This window comes from Ovis aries, chromosome 12 (assembly GCF_016772045.2).
Source record: "Ovis aries strain OAR_USU_Benz2616 breed Rambouillet chromosome 12, ARS-UI_Ramb_v3.0, whole genome shotgun sequence".
In the NCBI taxonomy this organism is placed as follows: Eukaryota; Metazoa; Chordata; class Mammalia; order Artiodactyla; family Bovidae; genus Ovis; species Ovis aries.
This window is the reverse complement of record NC_056065.1, coordinates 28,445,867-28,460,503: the sequence shown is the minus strand read 5'-3', so window position 1 is coordinate 28,460,503 and position 14,637 is coordinate 28,445,867. Positions and strand designations below refer to the sequence as shown.

Below are 14,637 nucleotides of genomic sequence, written 5' to 3'. Positions count from 1 at the left end.
AAAGCCAGGTTTATTTTCTTAAATCTTTCTCTGGACCTTGGATACATGCTGCTTGGTATACATTACTACCTTAATCGTTTTTAAGAGGTATTCGTTATAAAATGAAATAACAAAGAGATTTTATTTGGTCATGAACAATCAATCTCCTGTAGTCAGACTAGTGTCTATTTTTTAATGTTTTTAGGCAGCAGATAATGGCAGCTTTAAACTCCCAGACTGCCGTGCAGTTCCAGCAGTATGCAGCCCAACAGTATCCAGGGAACTACGAACAGCAGCAGATTCTCATCCGCCAGTTGCAGGAGCAACACTATCAGCAGTATATGCAGCAGCTGTATCAAGTCCAGCTTGCACAGCAACAGGTACGATAGCTAACACCCGATTCAGCCTTAGAAAGGGTTTTTAGTTTCACTGAAACGAAAGTTCTTTTTTTAACAGTTGCTGATGACTTTTACATTAGTTAGCCTCTCAGATATCAAGTAACTTTTAGGTGACCTTTATTAAAAGAGATTTTTAACATTGCAGTGGCAGTTATGAAAGAAAGTATATAATTTCGAAAGAACAGATGATGTGGCCTCTATTATATTGTCATAAGTGTATTTGGAATTTGTATGGACCTAGTGTTATCCCAGTGAGTTTGACATAGCTCTAAATGTGGTCCCAGAACCATGGAGACTTGGGTGATCAGTGTTAGTTCAAGGACAGCCTTCAGGCCAACTGCTGCCATAGTCCTGGCCAGCTTCTAATCGGAGGACCTGCAGTCCCTAAGGCAGAACTTGGTTGGGTCTGTCTTGCCCTTTTGTTGGGTGCAGTAGCTGCGCTGCTTGCCTGCAGCACAGTGGCAGTCCTCCTTGGCTTCCTGCCCCCGCAGTCTTGCCTCCACACAGGAGCAGGTGGTTGAGGGGAAGGACACAGCACTGGAGGTCACATACCACCTGGATTCTGCCCTAGCTTTGCCGTTATCTTGTTTGATCTCAGTCTAGTTACCTACTGCTCTGATATTTCTGCCTTTTCTCCAAACCAGTAAGAATGGGATATGAAATCCTGTTACATAGTCTTATTAACCTCACAGGACTATCAGAGGAATGAAATAAGAAAATAGTTCTGTGAAAGTATTTGATACATAGGGAAGATAGCTGATTAACGTTAATTTTTTTACATCTTGCAGAGGCATAAAATGCCTCCTTAAAGTTAACCTTTAAGTTTTACTTTAAGGTAAGTTTTCTTATTTAATTTTCAGTTACAAAACAGGTACTACTTGTCAAAATATCTGAGTGAAGAAAAGTGTTGTGAGGTAATTCCCTGGTGATCCAGTGGTTAGAACTCGGCGCTTTCACTGCTAGCGGCCTGGGTTCCATCTCTAGTCAGGGAACAGATTCCCGCAAGTTGCCTGCCTTGGCAGCGAGGCCAGAGTAAAAACCAAAACACAAACTGTGTTTCTCTATAAATTTAATAAAATGTCTTAAAATTTAAAAAAAGGAAAAGAGTTGTGTTTTAGTTGCCCCACATTTCTTGTTAGGTGAAGTAATCTTTGTTATGTTGCCACACTCTTTAAAATTTCTTGAAAATTCATATCCTTACCTAAAATATGTTTTTCCCTGAGTCTTTAGCATTAGTGAAGCAGTTTAAGAGGCACTGCAGATTTTGTATAATCCATGAGAAGAGGAAAAGGATGTCAAACCAGAGTTACAAGATAATAAGTGGTATTTTTGAGGAATTTCTGTCCTCCAGAGACTGTTTATACTTGAGTATATCACTCCCTTTTCCTACTTCTTTGATGGGTATTGAGATAATTTATTAACAGGCTAGCTCATTCACACTGTCCTGCTTATAGGTTGCTATCATTTAGTGAGAACAAAGTCAGTCAAATAGGGTAAAACCAAAAATCTTTGAAATAGAGTTGGAAAGCCATAATTTAGATTGCAGTGATCAGACTCAGTTTATCAGACTGATTGGCTGTCTCTGCCAAGAGAGAATGAGAGGAACTGGGGAAGGAACAGAAGTGAAGTATTAGCTTTTATATAAATACTGAGCAAAATGACGAAAAATGGGGACGCTTGTTTAATTTGGGGTGTGGTGACATGAGTGTTTTATTGTTCCTGTGCCTTTCTGTGCTTTTAAAAACTTCCTGGAGTATAGAAGAGAGATCATATAAATAAATAATTGTGATCTGTTATGTATAATAGATGTATACTCATATTCAGTGGGATCACAGGGTAGGGAGTTGTTCATTCTGCTAGAGAGTTTCAGCAAAAGCCTAAAGTGAAGAGGGACCATTTGAGCTGACCAATTGATCATCAACAGAAATTCCTTTTTATTTTTTGCTTTCCTGTCATGCAGTGAAATGTTGTGAGTGTGCTGACTTGTTTTGGTTGTATGCCTATTTTCTGGAAGCTGGTGCTCTTAGAAAACTGATGGGGAAATGACTGAGAATCTAGGCTTTGGAAGAAGGTATTTTAAAATCTTAAGTGTTTTGCTAACCAGCACTAGCAGCAGAGAGAGGTGTTGCTGCTTAAGCAACCGATTTGTAAATGATTAGTAATGTAATGATTTCATTAAATGAAATCTATTTTCAGATAGGCCAAAATGTATCATTATCCCTAACCCATGAAATTATGCAGGCCTTTTTTCTGTATTTTCTTTAAACTGTTGTAAAAATATGCTCACTTATTATATAACTTAATATTTTAGTTTAAAGTTACTTAAATGCCCTAATACGCATAACAATACATTGGGTAAATTTCCTATTTTTACAATAGCAATACCAATGCAAACAAAATACAGTTATATACTTGTGATTTTATAGATAAACCTCTCAAACAAATGTTGAATAAAAGAAGCCAGACACAAAAAAGAGCATATAATATACAATTTCATTTATGGTAAAGTTCGAAGACAGGCAGAGCCAAACCTGTAATTTTACAGGTTAGTTTCATCATTACCCTTGAAGGACTTTCTGGAAAGGGGCACCAGGAAGGGTTCTGGGATGCAGATAATGTCTTGATCTGGATGTTGGTTTTATGTGTATGTTCGTCTAACGAAAATTGATTAAGCCGTACATTTGTGATTTGTATACTTTTCTATATGTTTGTTATAGTTAATTTTATTTAAAGTTTCCCCAAAAGTTATGTAATACTTAGGCATTTCTCATAATGTTAATACTAATATTTGTTCATTTTAATATGAGAGGAATGTCCTAAAGTAGTTGTCCTTTGGATTTAAGCTGTTTTTATTTTCCATTTTTCAAAGGACTTTTAAATTTTACGTTTACGAAAATACATACTTCAATCATAATTATGTAAAGTGATGCATTTTTTAAAAGAAATTATTTTGACCTCAAACTCCATTTTATGAGCCTATTTAATTTTTAGGTCAGTATTTTTTTTTACTTGATGAGCAGTTTTTAGTTTGTGATAATTTTTCTATGTATAAAGGTATCTATCAGTTTTAAGAACAGATGTTTCCATGTTCAGTTTTTACCTATAATAATTTTATTTGGGATGATTATTTCTACCTACTTTAATTTTTCCTAGTTTTTCTAGTGATCTTTAGGACACAAGAATGTGGTCCTCAGAATATTATTATACTAGTATTCGTTATAGATAGGATAAAAACTGATAAAGTGTATTGAATTTCTTGGAGCTACTTGATGAGGCAAAAATTCTGATGGGATCAGAATGCATCTCAGGGTAAATGTCCCATTTTTAGCCTTCCTGGTCAGTGTGTCTTCACTTTTTCTTGACTTATAGGCAGCATTACAGAAACAACAGGAAGTATCAGTAGCTGGGGCTTCCTCTCCTACATCATCAAAAGTGAATGCAACTACACCAAGTGATATGATGTCAATTAATGGACAGGCCAAAACCCACACTGACAACACTGAAAAAGAGATTGAACCAGAAGCCGCCGAAGAAGCCCTGGAGAATGGACCAAAAGGTATGGTTGTGTATGTGCACTTCCATCCAGATACTATAATTCAGACTCATGAAAAGCAAAAATCAGAAAGTCAGATTAATTAGCTTTTGAGAGCAATTACATATTTGTGAGAGTTGAATGCTTTTTCATTCTTTTTAATCTGACTCCGATGCTTCTGGTGACTCTTGGAATAGTTTAGAAGAGTAAATCAGATGTCCTTTGGGTTGTCTTATTTTATATACTGGTTATTTGTTGCTGTGTAACACATTGTACCCAAATTTAGCAGCTTAAAATACTAATTAAACATTTATTATCTCTCACAGTTTCTGTGGGTTAGGGATTGCAGAACTGCTTAGCTGAGTGGTGGGCTTCCCTGGTAGCTCAAATGGTAAAGAATCTGTCTACAATGCAGGAGACTTGGCATTCGATTCCTGGGTCAGGAGGATTCCCTGGAGAAGGAAGTGGCAGCCCACTCCAGTATTCTTGCCTGGAGAATCCCATGGACAGAGGAGCCTGGCAGGCCTACAGTCCATGGGGTCGCAAAGAGTCAGACACGACCGAGAGACTCAAACACACACACACTAACTGAGTGATGGTGGTTCTGGTCTCTTATGAGGTTATGGTGTTGACCTCTTATGAGGTCAAGCCTCATGTGAAGGCTTGACTGGGACTAGAGACTGCTTCCAAAGTGGTTCCCTCACATGACTGGCAAGTTCATGCTGGCCATTTGCAGGAGGACCTCAATTCCTTGCCCCATGGAGCCTCTCTAAAGGGCTGCTTGAGTGTTCTCAACACAGTGGCTGGCTTCCTCTAGAGAGCATGATGCAGAGGGAAACAGAGCAAGAGTGGCAGTGTCCTTCCTGCCCTGGCTTTGGAAGGAATACGTCAGTACTGTTGCCGTATTCTGTTGGTCCTGGTGAATTTTTAGTGGTGACTTTACAAGTACATGAATACCTATGGTGAGGATCACTGGGTGCCATCTTGTAGGCTCTTTACCATATGTTCACAGTATATTTTTTGAGACAGAAGTACCATGTTACCAGTAAGATAATTTAGATTTTCAAAGGTCTACTTACCTTTTCACGGGCAGCTCATTTATTCATTCAACAATTGGTTCCAGATTTTCTGGGTGTTGGGCTACAGGGGTGAAGCAAAATAACACACATACAATGCAAATTGTGGCTTTGGTAAGTACTGTGTGGAGAGAAAAGTCCATTACAGTGTGAAAGCACATAATATGGAGATACAAGCTAGTTAAGATTACCAGAGGTTTTCCTGGGGAAGGGACACTTAAGCTGAGAGGTCTGAATCAAGAGTACCAGTTCCCAAGTAAGAAGGAATAAGAGACCATTTCAGTGACTGATCAGAGATGATGGTAGTATAGTTCATAAGAAAGTTGGTTTCCTTGTCTTTTTAAAACAAGTAATAGAATAGTTGCAGAAAAGACCTTGAAATACCTTGATTAATTCCTCTCTTCCCTTTTTTTCCTATTAAGAGTTTGCCAGTATTTTCAAATAAATCTTTTGTCAAAGGCTCTGAATAACTCTGGAAAACCTGTTGAGTGCACATAGAGATTTCTCAGTAACAAGACATTACCCATTTTTCCTCAGTTGCTAGCAGTTCCATTCCTATCCAAGTTTTTCTCTGAGTTTCCTTAGAGTAACCCCTCCCTTAGAGCTTTGGTTTACTCCAAGGTCAAGACTTTTTTTTCTGACAGAGTCTGTCAAAGCCCAGCATTTGTTCACATCCAAAAATGAATTTATTTCAAGTCCAGATCTCTCTCTGTTTGAATGTTTCCCTGTTTCCAGCTAGGAAGTTTCCAAGGTCGTTCTTCCATGCCCACATGCAGTTAGAGTACTGGAAAAAAATCCTTGTTAAGAATATGGTTTGCATTTGTTACTTAAAACGGGACGTTGACTTCTGAATACCTGTGGTATTATTAAATATAGGAATTTGGGGGGAGAATTCCATGGGGAGGCTTTTAAAGTCCTCAATCTAAGGTAGACCAGACTGCACTTGGTGCCTGCACGTGGCTGGGCAGGTGGTCCTATGTAGGTATTGTTGCCTACAAGTGAAGGCTCATCCTTTTTATCCTTTGTAATTCCTGTTGCCTTTAGAATCTCTTCCAGTAATCGCAGCTCCATCCATGTGGACACGACCCCAGATCAAAGACTTTAAAGAGAAGATTCGGCAGGATGCGGATTCCGTGATTACAGTGGGCCGAGGAGAAGTAGTCACTGTTCGAGTACCCACCCATGAAGAGGGATCGTATCTCTTTTGGGAATTTGCTACAGACAATTATGACATTGGGTTTGGGGTATATTTTGAATGGACAGACTCTCCGAACACTGCTGTCAGCGTGCATGTCAGTGAGTCCAGTGATGACGACGAGGAGGAGGAAGGTAGAGCCATTGGTCCATGTTCAGTAGCTGGGTTGTGCATTTGCAGAAATGGTAGCAGTTCTGATGTCAGCCAACCTCATGCTTCCTGATTAACTTCCTGGACAGGGATCAAAGGTTTCAGTGGTGGGACCTTGGGCTGAAAAGATTGTGAGAGAAGCTAGCCTCCTGAGTGATTGAGGCCTGAATTGTTATGAATGCCAGGGAAGTCTGTTTGACAGTTTATGTTACTGCTTTCTGAATGCTGTTACACTTTTCAGCCGTGTGTGTTGAAAAGCCAAATATGCAAGGTCATTTTGAAAAATTATAAAAGAGCAAGCAAGAAATTCTCCCAACTCTGGAATTTATATTTCTGATATCAGCTTTTTAGGTTGTTATTCTAAGATGTATTTTCTCTAACTAGACAAAATCAAATGTTTCCAGTGACCGTCTCAGCTGTCTTGATGTTGGGACTTCCCTGGTGATTCAGGCTTCCAAGGCAAGGGGCACAGGTTGAATACTTGGTTGGGGAACTAAGATCCCGCATGTCTTGTGTAACCAAAAACAACTATCTTGGTCTAGGAAGTAGGTTGTAAAATGTATTGCTTACTGATTGAGAAAGTAGTCTTCTTAATTTTGTTATTATCCAGAAAAGTTAGAACACAGAGCTTTGGTATCCACCTAATAAGTACTTAAATATTTATTGACTTGATTGAGTAATATGGAAGGAGTGCCCTGACTGGGAGAATGGGAAAGCACCTTCAGTTCTTGACCGTAACTAACCTTTCAGGTGACTTATAAATGAACTGCATATTGAAGAGTGTAGGTAATCACAGAGACTACACTGGGATACGTTTAAAGAGGTAGTTGTTGAAGGTACATGGAGGGAGGCTAAAAGTTCAGTCCGCTTTTGATAGACAAGCTGAATCTTGGTGATTCGGTTATATCACCAAGATACTCTGAGCCCCTTCAGGTCGTGTCTGGCAACACACACACATGGGCCAGTGTCATTTAGGAGCTGCTTTCTCTTTTAGCATTTTGTTTTCAGCAGTCTTTATTCTGAGTATCACCAGCAAGGGAGAGCATTGCACGTGAATACTGCTGACTGAACCAGACCAAAAAATGTCAAAGTAGGGAGAAAAAAGAAACCAGAGAGACCTGAGTGTGCAGGGCAGGCGCCACTTCTGTTGTCTCAGGTGCCCCTCAGCAGCATCAGGACAGGACTGAGCCCTTTACTAGTCTTTCTGATGCACACGGGGACCCCTTACAATCAGGTGATTTGCACATGCTTGGGAAGGGGAGCTTTTAGTATATGCAAATTACTGTATTTTTAAAGAGCTTTGTGAATAATAAGAGAATTCTCTATTAAGTGGGTTGAAGTAATCTATTTCTCCTGGTTTGTAAGCTTGAGAGCTTTTAAAGCAGGATACTTCGTAGTCTGACCCCTCAGCTGATTATCATTGTGTTATTGCTGTTGGGAAGAGCACTGATCAAAATGGCTAGGGTTCAGTGCCTCACTCAAGGTGAGAAGCTAGACATCTTTGACCTTTGCACTAATATATGATAGCCTCAAATGGAAAGTGGCATTACCCGTCATGATTACCTGTAACGTGATTTGCAACTAAAACTGACCCATTGAAGCCTCTGCACTTGTAACAACGGTGAGGGGAGTTCCTCAGTGGCCTAGTAGTTAGGAGTCTGGGCTTTCACTGCCATGGTCCAGGTTCAGGCCAGGGAACTGAGAATCCCACAAGCCACATGCCAGAGCCACGCCCCCCCCCCCCCCCAAAAAAAAAAAAAAAAGTAACAGCAGTGAAGATTTAACTCAAAATGGTTCTGTTTGCCACGTGCCTCCTTATGGAGGCTGCTGTGCTGCCAGGTCTTATCCACATTTTGTATTTTGTTTTGTGTGGGGTCCTTTCAGCTTGGTTTAAGGTGGAAGCAGAGTCCAGTTTTTTGTTTGTTGTTTTAGTTTTTCTTCATTAGGTCTTGAAAGATGGAGGAGTTTGTTTTCTCTGAGGAAAACATGATGGATAATCCATCCTTCTGCTATAATTCTCCACTTGATTGTTTCTAGGTCCCAAGTCTTTGCTTAGATTGAAGAAGGATGCATCTTTCATCTGTCCTAATAACCTTTAATTTTGTAGATTTTTGAGCAAAATTTGGATCCTGAATTAATGGGCCCAGTAATCTATTTCATGGATATCCTTATGGGCAATAGTGTCTACTTAGAACGACTTATATCTCTCATTTGCAAATGAAGGACATTTAATTTTAAGTAGTATTGCTATGATAAAATAGCAATTGGGCCTATTTGTCATCTACTATTGTTGAATAAACTTTTTATTTTAGAATAGCTTTAAATTTACAGAAATATTGCAAGAGATGGTACAAAGAGTTCTGAAACCCAGTTTTTCCCTATTGTTAACATCTTACCTTGTCCCATGCTATATTCATCTTAGCTAATGAACCAGTGTTGATATGTTATTAACTAAAGTCCATATTTCTTCAGATTTCCTTAGTTTTTCTGAATGTTTCAGGATCCCGTCCAGGATGCCGCATTGTAGTAACAAGTCTCCTTAAGCTCCTCTCGGCTGAGAGTTTCTTAGACCTTCCTGGTTTAAATTCCTAATAGTGACCATTGACAGTCATCATATAATTGACTCATGTGCCTGTAATTCATTCTGCCATATTGCAAACCTGAAAGTCTTTAAAAATCTATGCTAAATATTCCCTTGATATGTTTTCCTTGAGGGGCTTCCCTGGTGGCTCAGTAGTAACAAATCTGCCTGTCAATACAGGAGATGCAGGCTCAACCCTGGGTCAGGAAGATCCCCTGGAGGAGAAAATGGCAACCCACTCCAGTAGTCCCGCCTGGGAAATCCTATGGACAGAGGAGTGTGGCAGGCTATAGTCCATGGGGTCTCAAAAGAGACTAAAAACAACAACAGTTTTCCTTGAGGCTGTTTATATGACTATGTTAAACTAAGACTTTCAGCTGGTTCATAAGTTCTCATTCCTACAGGTTTCTGCAGGTCTTTTTTTCCTAACCTCATATCATTACAGTTCAAAAAACTGTTAACCTGGGGCAAACCTAGAATCAAAGCCTATTTTGGGTTAGACAGGCCTAGTGAAAGTGATTGAATTTTCTCTGAATGTCTACCTCTTTTCTGTCTTTCTCATTTTATTTAAGAAAATAGCATCCTCTCTCTTTGTATTTAAGATCAGTAGAAAATAATAGTCCTCATAAGCTCCCTTCTCCCCATTCCCAAAACAAGAGAGGACGTCCATATTGTTGGGAAGAAGAGGGTCACAGCAGCATTTTCCGTGGTCTTACTCAGATGAATGATGCCCTACCTGTTGGGAGGAGTTAGGAACTGAGTGGATGTGGAAGGGGAACAGTGAGGGGGATGTGGAAGGGGAACAGTGGTTCAAGTACAGAGGGAGGGAGGCTGTTGACTGCTGCCGCCACCAGATGCTTGCCACTGGGCTCCCAGGGCCCAGAAAGTGCTGTGCTTGGTACATAGCAGCTGCTCAGATACAAGAAGGAATCAGTACACATTCACATGCCCATAAGTTGTAGAATAGATTGAGAGAATTCCTAATGAGCAATTTCTCAAAGAAAGGATGGAGCTTAAAATGCCTGAGGCAGACGTGTGCTTTTCCTAAGTCTCTTCACTCTGACGTGTCTCTGTTTTCTTTCACAGAGAACATCAGTCCTGAAGAGAAGGCCAAAAAGAATGCCAACAAGCCCATGCTGGATGAGATTGTGCCTGTGTACCGGCGGGACTGTCATGAGGAGGTGTACGCCGGCAGCCACCAGTATCCAGGGAGAGGAGTCTACCTCCTCAAGTTTGACAACTCCTACTCTTTGTGGAGGTCAAAGTCAGTCTACTACAGAGTCTATTATACTAGATAAAGTTGTTACAGAGTCTGGAGTCTAGGGTTGAGCAGAAGATGGCATTTAATTTGGAAATTTCTTTGACTTTTGTGGAGCATTGCAGTCAGTGTTTACCCTGTTGATTTTGGTCTCATGGGTTGGGACTCTTGCTGGGAATCAGGATTTCCTTGAAACTCTTGAGCGTTAGTACTTTGGGGTTAAAGGGACTCCTCAGACTCATCCAGCCCTTCGGTGCTGACCAGCAGAGTCACGAGTGGATGCTGATGTTACACGAGCTACGTGTTAAATCTTTCAAAGTCTCCAAAATAAAACAGCTCAACATTGACCCCACCTGGCTGATGGCTAGTCCATTGCTGCCTGCTCTATGTGTTTTCTGAGAGCCCATAGTTCTTTACAGTGCCCTCTGATTTGAAGTCCTGTAATAGTCTACATGAGGTACATCTCACTTTCATCCAAGGTCACCATTTTTGAAACTTAAGGTGTCACAGATGATAATAGAAAAGAAATTGCCTCAATTTGATCTTAGTCTGAGTGACCCAGATTGTTTTGCTTTGGGTACTGCTGTTTAGTTCAGAGCTATGTTACAGATAATTATTTTCTGAATAATCTTAATATAGAATGTTCAAACCTAATTGATAATTGAAGTATCAAGACACATAGAACACTGAAAACATCCATCTTAGCAAATTAGCAAGCCTCCACAAACCCTTGGCCCTTTTCTCCTCATCTGGTATGTATGCTACCAGTAGCAAAGCAAAAAAAGGAATTCATTTTTGTCTTGATTTACCTTTATTTAGCTTTTTTTTGAGCATCTCAAGTTAAAACTGTTTTCTACACAAGCATATAGTTAGGGATTTTGTAAACAAATTGACACCTACTGAATTAAAATATATAAGTTCATTTAAATATAATTCAGTGTATGGTGAATAACATTGCACTAATATGGAAATCACTGCCAGAGATAGTCCATTTTCTTTTGATTTGATACTACTTAGGCACATATCCTACATGATCCCAGTTGGGAATTACTTAATAGAAAGAATTGGAAATGCATATGGCCATGCTTAAATTTTTTTATAGCTTTAATCTGTATTATGTCTTCACTGATGGAAGGAGGTACATCTTTGTTTTCCTTACTAGAAACAAATATGGATTAATTGCCTCAAATTTGTGTAAGTGATTGACTAGAGATTCTTGTTTTCAGAAGGATGGTATAGATAGAAAATTACAAAGATGGCAATATACACATAATGTTGTTATTATATGTTGTTACTGAAATACTTAGACTTTAAAAATTTTTGATCGTAAATCACTTCTTGTAGGAGGGTTTCCTTGCTGCGGTATACACAGTTCACTACATAAGGGGCTGTTTGTTTTTTTTGTGTGCTGCATTTTTTTTGGTTGTTTTTTAATACCTGGTTTTGTACATATCTAACTCTGTTCTCTTTTGGTTGTTCGGAAACTGGATTATTTTCTCCTAAGCAGTGCTTAATTTGTGTTTTTTAATTTGAATTCAGTAGTCCCAGTTTATAGGTGTTCATTTTGTTACACTCAGAAGGTTTGTCCCATTGTCCATCAGCTCTTGTGTATATGGTATAGAAACCATGGGGTTAGGTACCTCCTGGCTTTTTTTTTTTTAAATGAGAAAATACTGTATTTAAAATGTAAAATAAACTTTTAAAAAGCAGGCACTAATATATATTTCTTCCAGCCTTTGATTACAGATTTGTCCTTACACATGTTAAGATGAATTATTCTCTAAAAATATTGTTCCTGGGAGCAGTGTATGTTACTTCACATAGCAGCAATTCCTGTCACATGTTCATGTCAGAACATTTTTGGTTTTAAACTTTTTTTATTGCCTTTGGCTGTCGAATAGAATATTACAAGTGCGATTTCCAAAAGACCTTAAAAATAATATATTTAATCAATTAAAATGTTTATCTGTAACTTGTTGATGTTTCATTAATATAGTTATTCTTTGAAGCTTCAGTTCTGTATTTCATCATTTGGGTAGGAGGAAAAGAAATGTTTTAAATGGTCTGTTTTAAAAAGTTAAACAATAACAAACTATTGTTGGCTGATTATTTTGTTTCTGCTGTGGATTACCCTAGTTTGTTAAAATGGGTTAACAGTTTTTCAGACTTTTGTTTCGAAAGTGTCCTGTAGCTTGTGAAAGTGTTAGTTGCTTAGTCGTATCCGACTCTTTGTAACTCCATGGACTGTAACCCATGAGGCTTCTCTGTCCATGGTTTTCTCCAGGCAAGAACACTGGAGCAAGTGGCATCCCATCCCAGGATCGAACCCAGGTCTCCTGCACTGCCTGCAGAATGCTCACCATCTGAACCACTAGGGAATCCCTAGATTTCTTGATGGAAGGGAAGACAACCGACTTGTAATTTAAATGACTTACTATATTTCCCCTGTCAAACTGTTGGTATAGCATACTCCTTGAAGACGGAACATGCTACTTTAAAGTGTCTCCTTAGGTGCAGCGCCTGGGGAAGCAGCAGTGCGAGGCATGCCACAGTCAGTGTGATGTGAAATGCCACAGGCTGTTCTTAAAATGACCCCACTGAAATGTCAGGAGACTTGGACATTAAGGTTTTTTTCCGCTTTGGAAATTTGGAGACGCTCACTGAGGTGGTTACCACCTTTTTTTTTCCCCCTGTGTAGTTTGTTGCTACCATGAAGGCAGATCATGGAACAGTTAAAGAGAGTTGTTGATACGTGAGCACATCTTGGAAACCATGCTGCAGAGAGCCTTGACCATAAAAACGTCTATGAGCCCGTATTGGACTGGCTTCTCCATACATTTGCCTAGGGTTCTTCAGCTTTCTTACTGAGAGTCTTTTAAGACCAAGTTAATCATTACTTCAACACCTTTGAGTAGGTTACACTTTTCAGATGCTTACTATGTTACCTGATTTGTTTTATAATTAAAGATGGAGGCACTGACTCTATTTTTGTTAGTTGACATGCCACTTGTAAGGTGTGAATTGATTAGGGTACTTAATTTTGCACCAGAAAACTAAGTGGATGGCATTTCCAGAACTGACATTGGCATTTGGACTCAGGCAGTCCAAACGTAGGTAAAGTATAAACAGCAGTTACTCATCTGTGCTGAAAGCTTGTGTGTGGTGGCTCAGGTCAGCCCTGCAGTGAACTGGTGACTTACCTGTTTCTGAAAAGAGCAAGTACAAATTCGGTCACAGTTGCTGATTTTTTTTAAACCTGTCTGGCATATCTGTACAATTATAACAATTTTTACCCTTTTCTAAGATCATTAATATGACAGATAACATGACTTTTTTGAAAGGGGAGCATGGCAAAATACAGAAATGTAAACATGTTTCCAAACGGTCTACACTTTGCAGCTTATTTTTTCAGGTTGTGTTTGGAGAAGGTTTCCTGTGGTTTAGTATGGGTCTCCTGTGTTCTCTCAGCCTGCCGTGTGTGCTCTGGAGTGACTCTCGCTGTTTTTTGTTAGTGAACGTTTTTCAGTTACTTCCAACTTTTTATTATAAATGATGTTCCAGTGAACACTCTTTTATATGTCTCTGCAAATGTGCATCACTTTTTCAAGAGTAGATACCAAGTAGTGGAATTGCTGGATAAATTTTGTGCATTTTTAATTTTAATAGACCCTACCAATGGTGCTTCCAAGTGGTTGACTACTTTCCCCTCTAATACACTAAGGTTGGTAATGTATGAGAATACTGCTTTTTTCTCTTTTATCAGACTTAATTTTGGTTAATCTGATGGGGAAAAATGAAATTTTGTGTATTTCCCAGTTAACTAGTAAGATTAAGCATCTATTTTTATTGCTTATATGTATTTCCTCTTCTATAAATTGCCTGTTTATATCCTTTACCCATTTTCAACTGGGTAATTTTATATTGATTTATTAGCATTTAAAAATACAGTTTATATACTGATCATACATTATATCTAAGTGTTTTCTCTCAGTTTATTGCTGGGTTGTTAATTTTGTTTATGGTGGGTTTTTTTGTGTGTATGTGTCTGTTTGGTCGTAGATGTTATAAACTATGTTGTCAGTTTTATTGAGTTTTTTCCTTTATGTTTTGGTTATTTCCATATATATATGAGTTTGTTTCTGAATTCTGTTCCATTTATCTATTTGGCCATTTGTGTGCTAATACTATACTATACTATAGTTTTAAAATACATTTTGATACATGGTAAATCTCCTCTGTTCTTTTGATAGTTTTTCTTGGCTATTTTTGCACCTTTCTTCCATATGAATTTAATCTTTAGGTGGTTGTATTTCATGAAAAAGTCTTATTGGGGATTTACATTGGAATACTTCATTAATTTCTAGATTAATTGGTAGAGATTCAGCCACTGATTTGTTAATATAGTTTTTAGATGGCCTTTCTAAAAGACAGTTCTTTGTTCTTAAATGGTAACTTAAAGAGAAGAAAT

General features: G+C 38.7%; 1 protein-coding gene across 1 annotated transcript in view; it reads left to right on the top strand.

Moving 5' to 3' along the window:
• ACBD3 (acyl-CoA binding domain containing 3) overlaps window positions 1–14,398 on the top strand; it is a 40,223-nt gene extending 25,825 nt beyond the window's left edge. The window contains exons 5-8 of the mRNA XM_012187925.5: window positions 185–359; window positions 3,747–3,933; window positions 6,030–6,314; window positions 9,998–14,398. Coding sequence (XP_012043315.4) covers window positions 185–359; window positions 3,747–3,933; window positions 6,030–6,314; window positions 9,998–10,209 — 859 coding nt within the window. The 3' untranslated portion in view covers window positions 10,210–14,398. The remainder of the gene's footprint in view (window positions 1–184; window positions 360–3,746; window positions 3,934–6,029; window positions 6,315–9,997) is intronic.
• The last annotated feature ends 239 nt before the right edge of the window (window positions 14,399–14,637 follow it).